At 53.6% G+C, this 12,304-nt stretch overlaps 1 protein-coding gene across 6 annotated transcripts in view; it reads left to right on the top strand.

The window, feature by feature from the left end:
• Nucleotides 1-12,304, top strand: part of ktn1 (kinectin 1) — a 34,488-nt gene that overhangs the window by 1,844 nt on the left and 20,340 nt on the right. For 4 of the 6 annotated variants that reach the window (XM_069193193.1, XM_069193190.1, XM_069193194.1 and 1 more), the window contains exons 2-9: nucleotides 7,635-8,251; nucleotides 8,563-8,709; nucleotides 8,850-8,990; nucleotides 9,201-9,331; nucleotides 9,723-9,836; nucleotides 10,827-10,967; nucleotides 11,339-11,445; nucleotides 12,109-12,253. In XM_069193193.1, the coding sequence (XP_069049294.1) occupies nucleotides 7,642-8,251; nucleotides 8,563-8,709; nucleotides 8,850-8,990; nucleotides 9,201-9,331; nucleotides 9,723-9,836; nucleotides 10,827-10,967; nucleotides 11,339-11,445; nucleotides 12,109-12,253 (1,536 nt within the window). In that variant the 5' untranslated portion in view covers nucleotides 7,635-7,641. Of the gene's footprint in view, nucleotides 1-644; nucleotides 860-7,634; nucleotides 8,252-8,562; nucleotides 8,710-8,849; nucleotides 8,991-9,200; nucleotides 9,332-9,722; nucleotides 9,837-10,826; nucleotides 10,968-11,338; nucleotides 11,446-12,108; nucleotides 12,254-12,304 lie in introns of those variants that run through there. The other 2 variants (XM_069193191.1, XM_069193192.1) reach the window with 2 other exon arrangements.

Raw genomic sequence — 12,304 nt, 5'->3', positions numbered from 1 at the left:
GTAGCAGTAGGATAACCAGGCGAATTGCAGTGTTGGAAACAGGATTTGGTAGCATTTCGATCCGAGCGAGCGGTGGGCTCGTCTGCGTGTCTGCAGGGAGGAAAAAAAGCTCCACTGAGACAGTACAGGACCCGGGCCTGGTTCTCCTCCTGAAAGGCAGCCACCCCTTCGGCCGCTGTGGTACATCTAAAGCGATCATTTCCCGACAGGCTGGACGCCCTCTGTGAGCAGCTGAGGGCGAGGGTGTCTCGTAAGGTCACCGCAAGCCGAAGACGACACGTCAGAGTGCCGGCTCGGTTCTGTGTTTTGGGAAACCTTTCAGTATTTAAGTGGGCACCCATGGTAACACTTGACTTGGGGGGGGGCGGGCCGTATTGGGTCGGGTCCGGCCCGTTTGCTCGGTATAGTTGCTGGAGATGAGGGGGGGGCGAGAGAGAGACTAGGAACAGGGATTTTTAAATCTATTTTGTCTGCAGTTTTTTCTCGCCCCCCCCCCCCCCGGAACCAGAAAATGACTTGACACCGCTGGCGTTCAGTCTGTGATTAGGATACTATTAATAAACCGTCAGCAGGCCCTTTCATCACGGCCTTGCCGGGAACACAGCAGAGCGGGCGGGGGTGGCTCTCTCAGCCGCGGTGCCTCGCTGGGAGGCGGATAAACCGTGTTTGAAAAGGAGCTTATTGTGTGCGGCTGGGGGACTTTCAACAGTCGGTGCCGGTTTTTCGTTTCGTCTGAACCTTGGGGGGGGATAGCAGAAGGCTAAAGTCGACACGAAAAAGTGACTTTGAGAACTTCTTGCTTTCAAAACCAGCGAAGATTTAGTGGATCTGCGTGGGCAAGGAGCAGCCGGCTTCATTGGTGTGTCCATGAAGCATGACCTTCCTGAATTGTTTTTGCGACTGTTTAAAAGTATAGGTCCTGACAACGTGTTGAGTTCTTATTTTTTTTAAATCAAGGCTTCAGGTTTCTTTTCATGTTGCTGGTGAGGGGGCACACCTGTCCGGTCTATTCAGCCCCGTCTAATCCGCCTCTAATCTCATTTGGCCGTTGAAATGAGAGGGAAATTACTGGTGGGGTCTCCTCAGGTTGCCGGCGTGTCTGATCCCACGCCGTGTACCGGTTTTCACCCCGTTGGTCAAGTGAGGTGGGCCTGTAAGTCTCCCAAGTTAGAATTCCACTGGTGGAAATGCCTCGTCCGGAGTTTAAAACCTTCCGCCTTGCCCTGTGTGTTTGTAGAGCCCTATGAAATGCACACGAGAAGAGGTGCCATCTTTGCTCTGGGGTGCATTTTTGGCCGCGGGCAGATCTCCTGACCTGCCTGACGTCTATGCCAACCTGTTGCAGAAGACCAGGTAGTGTGGGCGTGCTGGTGGTGGAGTTATTTAGGTACGTGTCAGGGCGGGTCTCTGCATGCAGTTAATGCACAACAGGGCCGGGACGCATGCCTGCCCCTTCCGAGCCCCAAAACCAAACAGGCCCACACCTGATTCTGATAAGTTTATCTGTGGTACGATGGCATTGAAAGCGCACGCTGGGTGACATTGAAGCGTGTCCCTTCTCCGCACGCTCTCTGTGTGACGAGTAGTGTGAAATGGTTACTCGGGGCGCAGAGAGAAGAACATCTGTTTTAAGTCATTCGTGACGGCTTCGGACAGCCTGGTAGGAAAGGCGTCTATGTCTGCAGCGTGCAGCTTAACGAGCAAAGGGGCTCTGTCGGCATGTTACTGGAGACATGAATCGACTTGTACGACCGACTGCTCTTTTTAATCTCCTGCGTTATTCGCTGTTCTGTTCGACCAGGTTTTGGGAACCTTCGCTGGGTGTTTGTTTTTCCAGAGTGGGTGTCAGTGTCGTGGCTGTGGGCTCTCGCCCTCTTCTCGCCTGCTCTTGGTGTGGTGGAGTGTGCTGGTTTCGGCGAGGGCCCGCAGTCCGAGCACAGAACACCCACCCGGGTCAGGACTGCTCGGCGGGAAAGCTGCTTCGTTTCTCCCCAGATTGTGCAGGCCTCGTGACAGCACTGCGACGCATTCTTTTTTTGTGTGGGAGACATGACATTTCCCCTTCTGTTTTTTTTTCTCCTTCTTGCGGTTCAGGAAACTGGGGGTTACACAAGCTCGCCTCAGTTTCCTGTGCTTGGGTGAGACGGGAAAAACATGGCTTTCTTGAGAAACGCATGACTCGGAATGAGCTGAGCCCCAGCACTCGCCCCACCTCAATGGCATGAAGGCAGGAGAAGCAGCTGCACAGCATTGCGAACTCCTAGAGAGCTTACTCATAGCTTTCAGCTGTTATAAGGGAGCCAGTGCTGCTGTTGTCTTTCTCTGAAGGCCTGTTTTCAGGTGTGGTCTGATGTTGTGCTCTGACACTATGGATATCTTATCGCTCTTAGCTGATAGAGGCATGATGGGATATGTGAGTAGCGAATTCAGCCTTGTGGGATACGATAATGTTTTATTAGTGTTGTTTTGCCTCTGCTTCGCTGTCTTTGCATTAAAGATCAAAGATCCCTTTATCTCCTCTCTGTAGGTAAATTTTCTGGCTGTAAATGTGGATTAATTTCTGAGTGAACTGCCAGACATTTCTGCTCAGGTTAATGGATAGTGGATGCTGCACATTGGTGGTGGTGGAGGGGAGTCCCCATTACCTGTAAAGCACTTTGAGTGGAGTGTCCAGAAAAGTGCTATATGAGTATAAGTAATTATTATTATTATTATTATTATTATTAATGCATCTCCCCAGTCTTGAACAGGGTGCGTTGTGTGGGAATTTTCATTTGGGTGTGCAGAAAAAATCCTCAAAGGTCTTTAGTGAGTCGGAGCAAAGCATTGTCATCATGTTCAGCAGGTAAACCAGGATGAAGCCTGCAAATGTGGTGGAAAATTTGGTTATGTTTTGGAAATGAAGGGGATAGGAGAAGTGACCTTTCATGCATTTGGTTGAAGAGAAATCTGTGGGGATGCACCAGAACCGTTGTTGAGGATTCTGCTGTGATCAGCTGCAGGCAACCAACGCAAAACCCTCTGGTATCTTACTTGGTCTGGAATGTGCCCTGTGACTCAGACAAGTCACACCTGAGCTGTAGTGCACTGCACAGAGCTCTCCCTGTTGTTCTCCGACTCTGGTGGCCAGGATATTAGAAATTTACAAGTGCAGTTCCCTTTCCAGCTTTCCTAGTATTTTAATTTTTCTTTTATTCACCTTGCATGGGTGGGAGTGAAACACCACCCAGAGAACACAAGTAGAATCTATTTGGAAGGACATGCTAAAACCATGAAAAGAAGCCATTTCTTTACGCCAAGGGTGGTGGTAGTGTGGAACTCTCCATGCCAGCTGTGTTGCTGAAGCCGAGACCCTGGCTTCCTTCGGGAAGTGCCTGGATGAGATCCTTGGATTCATTATCTGCTAGTGATCAGAACGTGGGGCAGATGGCCTGCTTTCTTTCGTAGCTCCTCCTGCGCGTAGTTTGCACGATGTGGGTGTTTTTGCAGATCAGGCCCTGGCTATCAGCAGTTCCAGTGGCAGTAGCTGTGATGCCCTTGTCTGCCTGCCTGATGATGCTGCCCTTGGCTCTGGGAAAGCCCTGCCAGGGGCATGCTCTGAACCGATCTTTGTTTTTGCTTCCTGAATAGTGGTGTCACTGTGTTCAATATCTGCAGCAATCAGTTCAATCTGGAGAACGTGGAACTCCTTGAAGGAGGGAGCTGTCAGGTTTCTGAAATTTGGCTGCTGTTAATCAGCAGTGGCGCAGCAGGGCTATCCTCTTTTAAAGCAGTATTATCACTACAGTACTTTAGTTTTATCCCCCTCTCACTTATTTAATACACTTATCTTCCATGAGAACATATGGTTTCAAATGAGAGGAAGCCATTCTGCCCATCTGGCGTATTTGGTTGGAAGTTAATTGATCCAAGAATCATCTTCAGCGTTTCTTGAAAGAAGCCAGGGCATGTGGGTTCAGCACTGTGGCTTGGTAGCTTGTTCCATACACCCACCACCCTTAGTGCAAAGACCTGCCTCCAGTGGTCAGTTTTAAATGCCATTCCACACAGTTGCCACTTGTGTCCTCTCTTTTGTGCTTCATGCTTTGTTGGAAGGAGTCCTCTGGGCTGGTTTTGTCACTGTCTTTGAGGGTTTTGAGTACTTGTCTAGAACAACGTTCGGGTCCACGTGGTCCTCTCTTGCTTGTGAGCGGTCCAGATGAAGGCGCTGGTCAATGAGGCGGGCACGGTGTGTGGCGAGGCGGGGAGAGGTCCTGCTCAGGCTGGACCTGTCCCGGGCCTGTCCTCCAGGGAGCCTGCAGTCCCAGCGTCCCTCTGCGTTCCTGTTCTCCGCCAGGACAGGGCCGCGGGGCGTGAAAGGGAAACCCCACACTCTGCCTTGTGTTTGGAGGACAGGGGTGTTGAGTTGTCGATTTTCTGGCACACCAATCCCTTTCCATCACCCTCTCCTTTTCACAGCTGAACACGTTACTCCATCGTTCCCAGCTTCTCTCCCTGTCTGTGTGTCTGTGTCTCATGGAGAAAAGCTGGGGTATGCGAAAAGACAAATTCCTAATGCAAGAAATTGTATAGGGCTAATAAAGAAACATTATCATTAACATTATTATCACTTGTGTGGGAGGGGTTTTAATCGCCTTTCACACACTTGTAACTTTTAACATTGCTCAGAGCCTTTGACTACACGTAGACAATAAGACCTTTCTGAAAAGACGTTTAATGACGGCGCAGGATACGAAGGCACCGTTGGAGACCCGCCTCCTGGCGGGTTGAGCAGGATATTGGAGCCCCATTACACTGAGAGTTAATTGAGGATTACGGTTATTTAAAACAGACGAGACTGATTTCAAAGTGGGGCCTGAAATGTTTCATTCCTCGGCCAATAGTCTGATGCTTCTGAACTCCATGGATCCCAGCAGTAAATACCAGTTACTGATGGGGACCTCACAAGTAAACTTTTCTTGGATTGTTGAAAGGAAGCATTTATTTTTAGTTGTATCTTGTTTCCTTTTTTTTTTTAAAGAAAAGCCTGATGAAGTGTAGGCGATGAGCTGCACTGCCACCAGCCCCAGCACGTTGTTCCTGATGGAACTGGATTTTATACGTGCGAGATGAAGTGAGACTTCAGGATGTATCCTGCACTGCGCGGTGCTGTGGTCGTCTACAACGCAGGCTTTCTGTAATCTGTTTAATCCCAGGCACCCAAGACAGGTCTGAGCTGGGCAGGACAGCTCTGCAGCACCCTTCCTCCAGTTCCTACTGGTGCAGCCGCTGCTTCTGTGACTGTGTTCAGCCCCGCTGCTGCTGCTGGTCTCAACTCGGCCAGCACTCTGCAGACTGATTCTCCACTTCCTACCTTTGCTTGACCCAGTTTAAACCCCCCTGTGGGGAAAACGAAATGGTGGGCCTGTTACAGAAAGGGACCTCGCCGCAGCTTCTGAAGGGAGCGAAGCCTGAGATTTCGGTAGCGCTGTGCTGGCTCTAGAAGACTTGGAGGCTCAGTTTGTGCCGGGGCGTAGCTTGGTTTAATGCAGCAGGCGGGGGCTGAGGAAGCGGGCGGGGTGGTGGAGTTGTGGATGGGGGTGACCCCTGTGACCCCTGCTGTGGAGACAGGCTCCTCCCACTTTTGTCCCCGGAGGTGGCCTAACTCGATTGCTGATGGATGAAAGTCGTGCTAGCAATCGCCCGCCAATCTATTTCAGCTTCAGGGGGTTGACCTGTTAGTGAAGTATTTTGTCCTTCTGTATTTGTGACTGTGTTTGTTGGACTCCTCGAGTTCAGATGATCTGTGTTTCTTGCTGCGCTCCGACTCCGTCTATAATTCTGCACATGGAGAGTGTCCTGGAAGCCCCGCGATGGTATAAGTACCCCTGATGCACAGTGCATGTCTTCAGAGGTCTACCACTGGAATGCGAGCAGTAATGCCTGCCCCCAGGGTGTGGACTCCCGTGATCTGGAAAATGCCACGGATTGCATCCGCTGTGGATAAGCCAGGATAGCAGAGTGTTTTGCAGCAGCGTGTCCTGTTCGGAATGGAAGGTATTTAGCTGCAGGGCAGTTGGCAAGCTGAGATTACTGTGTTCAGCAGATAGTCTAATTGGATCAGGGCGCTGAAGCGCGGGGAGAGATGGGGGGGGGGGAGAGGGCACGCAGGATCCCTATAACGTGTGTGCGCGCGCCTCGAGTCCGCAGGGCTCTTTGCACACTGCCTCTACCATCCACGTTCTCCTGCCCGAGGAGGGCCGGCCATTGTCGGGCAATCAGCTGACTCTTCAAAGGTATACAGTACTATTTATAGGCCTAAACCTGCTGGAAGCAAAAAGACTGCTGGTGCCCTGATTGTGCTCCATTTCTGAGGGCCACAAAAAACCCACTGCCTGCTAGTGTGTATGTAGGTCAGTAGTGAAGGCTCATGTTCATCACCTTTCCTAGCACTGGAAACTCCTCGGTTTAGCAAGGGTCAGAGTGGTGCCCAGCGCCTGAAAGGGAATTTGTGCATGAAGGCCACAGTAGCCAATGTTCTGGGAATTTTTCTTTCTCCATGTGGTAGGATTCCAGAGAGAGGCGTTCTCTGGCTGAGAGACAGAACCGCGCAGTTTGGATATCTCGCCCCTTCGTGGTATTTAAAGACATCCCTGACAGACTTGAGGTTTCTAGGTTTCGAGGATAGTTGTGGTAAAAAGCTGAAGCTTCAGTGCCTGAAGGGGGACAGGGTCTTGCTGTTTTTCTTGCGTGCTGCTCTGAAATTTGCTTGTGATAATTTTTTTTCGTCCTTGGTAATTAACGGTACCCCATAAATCTGAAGGGCAACTGCACCCTTTTCTCTGGGGGAAAAAAGCGTGTCTTTTTGAAGGGAATATCCTGGGTTTCAGTCTACATCTATTTAGAACTATGCATTCTTAGAATTGAAGGTTTTGTTTCAGGTTTTACTGTATTTTATCAGTGCAGAACCCTTTTGGGCAAAGCCTGCCAGAAGCAAGAAAACGTGCCGTTTGTGAATTCCCTCCGGAGTTCGAGTGCCGTGCTTGCTTTGGTTTAGAACGGAGAAGAATCTGAGGGTGGAAAGGGAGGTGTGTGTTCCTCTAATGATCCCCTTCGCACAGACCGGTCCTGTCAGCCTGTAGTTGTGCTGTCGGCCTCCTCGCTCTAATCGCATGCCTGAAGGGTGCGGCTCGTGTCTCCTACCTCGCAGGTGGGGGCCAGCCGACACATTTTGTGGGGGCTCGGTGTTGCTGAACTCCTTCCCTGCAGCGAAGAAGACCAGGCATGCAAGTCACACGCAGGCTGCAGCCATTAGGTTTGTGCACTTAGGTGCTGTTAATCTCTGGAGACATCGTGTGAGCAGACGCGCTCGTTCGGGCACATCAACTTGACATATGTGCTCACACCCGAGAGAGAGAGAGACCAAAGGCATTCTCCTAGTTCCAGAGACTAGCACGGCGCTGGCAATAGAGCATGTGCAGTGAAGCGGCGGGGTCTGTACTCAAGCCTGGGGTTTGGTATGTCGACCTGCTGTGGTGTCAGGGTTTTGGCCGTTTGGTATCCAAGTTCTCTCAGGCCATTTCTCCCCATGCTCTCCTGCCTCCCTGACGACACTCTCATTCCCTCCCCTTTCCTCTCTCTCTCTCCCCCTGCAGCGCGGCGATGGAGCTGTATGACTCCCAGTACCTGCTCGTCCTCGCGCCCTCCCTCGTCATCGTGCTCATGTTCCTCTTCTTCTGGCTCTTCATGAAGGAGACCTCCTATGACGAGGTGCTGGCGCGGCAGAAGCGCGACCACAAGATCCCAGCCGCCCGGCCCGACGCCCGCAAGAAGAACGATAAGAAGAAGAGCAAAAAGAAGGAGGGCGCCGGCGGGGGCGGAGGGGGGGGCGGGGGAGGGGGAGGAGGCGGTGAGTCGGATTCGGAGCCGAAGGATTTCGACCTCGCGGATGCGGTGAGCCCCGGCCATGAGGACGAGGAGCAGCAGCAGCAGGCGGCGGCGGCGGCGGTGGTGGCGGCGCCCCCTTCCAGCCTGCGTGACAGGAAGAGGCGGGACAAGAAGCAGCAGGCGGGGCCCCGACTGGGCGGGGCCCCCGCTGAGCCCGCCCCTGCCCCCGCCCCCGCTCCCACCCCTGTCCGCGAGCTCAACGGCTCGAAGCCGACCAGCCGCAAGAGCGAGGCGCCCAGCCCGGTCACCGAGCAGCCCAGCCCGCCGCCCTCCGAGCCCGCGGCCAAGAAGAAGCCCTCCCAGAAGAAGCAGAAGAACGAGACGGGTGAGAGGGTCAGGGAGGGCGATAGCGAAGCAGGGGTGGCTGTCCTCTGCACCGATAGGCGTCCGCTAAAATATTTGAAATCTGTTGGGGGCTGTTCGTGTCTCAGCGTCTCCGGCCTTTCTTGAAAATGTTTCACACAGGTGGATGGGAGCTTTTCCCTGCCAGTGTTGCCGCAGAGAGAACGCTTTGTGTGATCTTCTTAGCAGGTGACCTCTGGTGCGGGCAGACCTGCTGTGCGCGGTCTGTGCTGCGTCTTGCCCTCTGCCGTGGTGCTGTCCGTTCCCGCAGCTGAGCTTTATTCCTCTCCGTAGCAGATGAGCTCCCGCCGGAGATCAGACTGGATGCAGCCCCAGGGCCTGTAAGGAAGGAGCCCTCGCCGCCCCCTCCGGAAACAAAACTGTATGACGGCGCACCACTCAAGAAGAAGACGGCTCCCAAGAAGCAGAAGGCCGAGCCAGGTGGGGGTGGCGATGGGCCGCTGGGGTTGTTGGGTGAAGCTGGGTGAGCTCTGGGGTGTCGGGGGGCTGGGCGGTGGCCTCGCGGAGCGAGTGGATGGGGCGTAGGTGCACTCTGTGAGCTGCGTGCGGTTTTCCTGCAGCGCTGGTCATCGAGCCGCCGTTCCAGGCCGCAGTGTACATCCCTCTGATGGACAACGACCCTGCCGCGCCCCAGAAAGGCCCCAGCGGGGACACGCCGGCCAAGACCAACGCCAAGAAACAGAAGAATGAGCCGGACAAAGGTACCCCGGGGCGATCTGTCAGCAGGCAGCCTCTTTTCTACAGCAGGCCCAAGCGATCATGCACCCAGGTCCATTTGTAAAAGGCAAAAGAATTAAGGAAGCTTCTGTTATACCATCACCACACGGGCTCTTCAGAAAGAATGAAAGACGCTTTTACTGAGCAGGACTGCGAGTCCGAAGGGATCTCCTTACGTGGGTGTTTCTCTGTAGGGAACTCGGAGGTGAGGCTGAAGGAGTTGCTGGGCGGCCTGCGCAGCCTGGCTCTCTCGGACAGCGACCTTCTGAGCGTGGTCAACGTACTGAGGGACAAGTGCCCCGCTGCCCTGGATGCCTGGCACAAGGTGAGTGCCCACAGTGGGCAGGGAACTGGAAGGCTGGTATAAAGTCGGGGGGGGGGGTGTGCGTATCCCAATGTGGACAGTTGCCTGTGATGGGGAGAGTTTGTCATAGACAGCACCTTCACTTTCTTTGTTTCATTTCAGCAAATCTGAATTTCTATATGACTCTTTGACCACTTGCCCTTCACTCACTCACTCACTCAGCCTCAGGCGCTCTGTCCTCTCTCCTCCCCTCTTCAGACCCTCAGGTGCTCTGTCCTCTCTCCCCCCCTCTTCCTCGCAGTCTTGTCCATCTTTTACCCTCCATGGCTGTCCGATTCCCGGCCTGCTCTGTCCATCACTTGCCCACTGACCATCACTTGCGCTGTTTCCCGTTTCCTCTCTCCACTCGCAGTCGGTCATGAAGTCTGACCCCTCTGCCCAGCAGCTCCAGGAGAGGGAGAGGCTCTTTGCTACTGTGCAGGAAGAGGCCTCAATCGCCAAGGAGAAGGTCAAGCAACTCAACCAGGTACTTCCCTCCTCGCCCTCGAGTGACGTCAACCCCTGGCCGTCCTCCAAGCCTCGCGGTGATGGAGCGAAACCTGTTTCGAGCCCCTTTCTCAGGATTATAGTCCCGGCCGGCAGCTATCAACACAGCCCAGCCCTATTGTTTCCACGCTCCCTTTGAAGCACAACATTATTATTATTATTTCAAATCCCATTTCCTGACAGTCCTCGCAGGCCCTGGAGCACCGGTGGAAGAGGGTGGGAGCGAGCAGCGCCCTGTCAGGCGTGTGAATCTGGCCTGGCCGTGCCGCGGCTGTCCCTCCACACTCCCGGTTCCCATGGAGAGGCGTGTGGGGATTGGGGGGTGCAGGGGGCGACTTGGGATAAGAGCACCTGCCTGGCATAGGCAGAGGTTGGAATTGTACGCGGTGTTTGAGTGGGGGCGAAAAGGCAGGCCTGGCGAGACTTAAAACAGTCCTGCCGTGATGCATGCTGTGGTGGCACGGAGGGAGGGCAGGGCTGCTGTGGTAAAGAAGTTCAAGGGGAGCTGCGTCAGCGTGCGTAGGCTGCAAAGGGACAGGTTTATTAGCCCTATACAATTTCTTGCATTAGGAATTCGTCTTTTCGCATACCCCAGCTTTTCTCCATGGAGACACAGGGAGAGAAGCTTGGGGTCAGAGCGCAGGGTCTGCCATTGTATGGCGCCCCTGGAGCAGTTAGGGTTAAGGGCCTTGCTCAGGGGCCCAATGGAGTAGGATTCCTCTGCCGGCCGCGGGATTTGAACCGGCAACCAGTCACAGGCGCAGATCCTTAGCCACAGAGCCACCGCTCCGCCCGGGTTTATCCCTTGCAGAAAAGAAAAGAGGCACAACGTCTTGGCTGCAGAGCCCCTTTTCAGGCGTGAACAAACCTCTGCCTGTTCCATCGTTGTATTAGAGATTCAGTTGGACATCGCCAGTTTGGCTGCCCGTCTCTCTTTAAAAACCAGTGCGTTTCTCTTCCTGCGGGCCAGGAGCTGCTGGCGGAGAAGCAGAAGGGCATGAGGGCGGAGGCGATGTGGCGCGAGCAGCGGGGCGCCCTGGAGAAAGATCTGGGCGTGCTCCAGGTCAAGGCGCAGGGCAGCTTCCAGGAGGCGCAGGCCGCGCAGATGAAGGTACGGGCGTTCTCACGTCTCACGTCTTGCATGAAGATATTTTCTTCTTGCCATTTTAATTCCAGGGTTGATTTTTTTTTTCTGGCAAAAGAAAAGGTGGACTATATCACAACTGACACGCATTCCTGTTGCAGGTTACAAACCCTGCCTCTGACGGCAGGGTTCCGTTTGCTAGAGCGTCTTCCGTTAACCCAGGGATTCATGAAATGTTGGGTTCGTGCTTTTCATGCAATCCAGATCTGGGCCATCATGCTTTGTATGCTTTGCTCCATTGCAGCTTGTAGTTTCTCTCTTGCCTTTCTGTAAGTTGGCGTCTGGCCGTTGTGTCTTTTCTGCCCCTCTAGTGTCCTGACATGATCTCTTGTGTTCAGTTCCAGCAGATAAGGGAGCAGCTGGAGGGTCAGATCGCCCGCCTGCAGCAGGAGAATGGGATCCTGAGAGATGCCGTCAGCACAGCCACCACCCAGATTGAGACCAAGTGAGTGACCCTCTCATGCCACCCTGCTCTACCTCCCCTGAGGGCAACACACCTCCCCTCACCCCAGTGGACACAGATTTATAGTTCATTATGTTTCTATAGCACTTTTTTCAACCCAAAGCATCCCAGAATGCTTTGCGTATAGGTGGGGACCTACTTCATTCACTCCTGAAGTGCAGCCCCCACCTGAGTGATGAGTGGCGGCCACCCCACTACACAGCAGGTTGGGCATTTTTATGAATCGCCCTCATGTGATCACCCAGCTTAAACACAGACATTGACAGTGAGAAACTGCTGCCAGGGCTGAATCAAGCAGGAATGGAAGGTAGCCAGGACACCGGGGTTCACACCCCTACTTTTCCTGAACGGCACTCTGGGATTTTTAACAATCGAATAGTTGGGACCTTGGTTTAACGGTGCAGAAGGACAGCACCTCCTACGAACAGTGATCCCCAGTCACCATACCGGGGCGCTCAGCTGGAAATTCTGGTCTAGAGGAAATGCTGCTGAATACTAGTCCACCGAAACCAGCTGCGCCCTGCTTTTCCTTAAAGGTCTCCTAGCTCAGTACTGACCAGGCCCAGCCTTGCTCAGCTTTCTATGGGGAAGGTTTATCTGCTTGTCTGCCCACGTGTCCGATGTGCTTGTCTCCCTGTGCCGTAGGCAGTCGGCGGAGCTCAACAAGCTGCGGTCGGATTATGGGCAGCTGGTGAAAGAGCTGACGGACAAGACCAGCAAGCTGCAGCAGGAGGAGCTGCAGAGGAAGACCCTGGAGGTCAACTACAACCAGAACGTCTCCCAGCTCGAGGTACCAGAGTAGTAGGGAAGCATGGGCACTTACCTGCTTCCTAAGACTGGA

Source organism: Lepisosteus oculatus, chromosome 8 (genome assembly GCF_040954835.1).
Source record: "Lepisosteus oculatus isolate fLepOcu1 chromosome 8, fLepOcu1.hap2, whole genome shotgun sequence".
Taxonomy (NCBI): domain Eukaryota; kingdom Metazoa; phylum Chordata; class Actinopteri; order Semionotiformes; family Lepisosteidae; genus Lepisosteus; species Lepisosteus oculatus.
The sequence above is the reverse complement of the archived record's forward strand: the minus strand, read 5'-3'. Positions and strand labels throughout refer to the sequence as shown.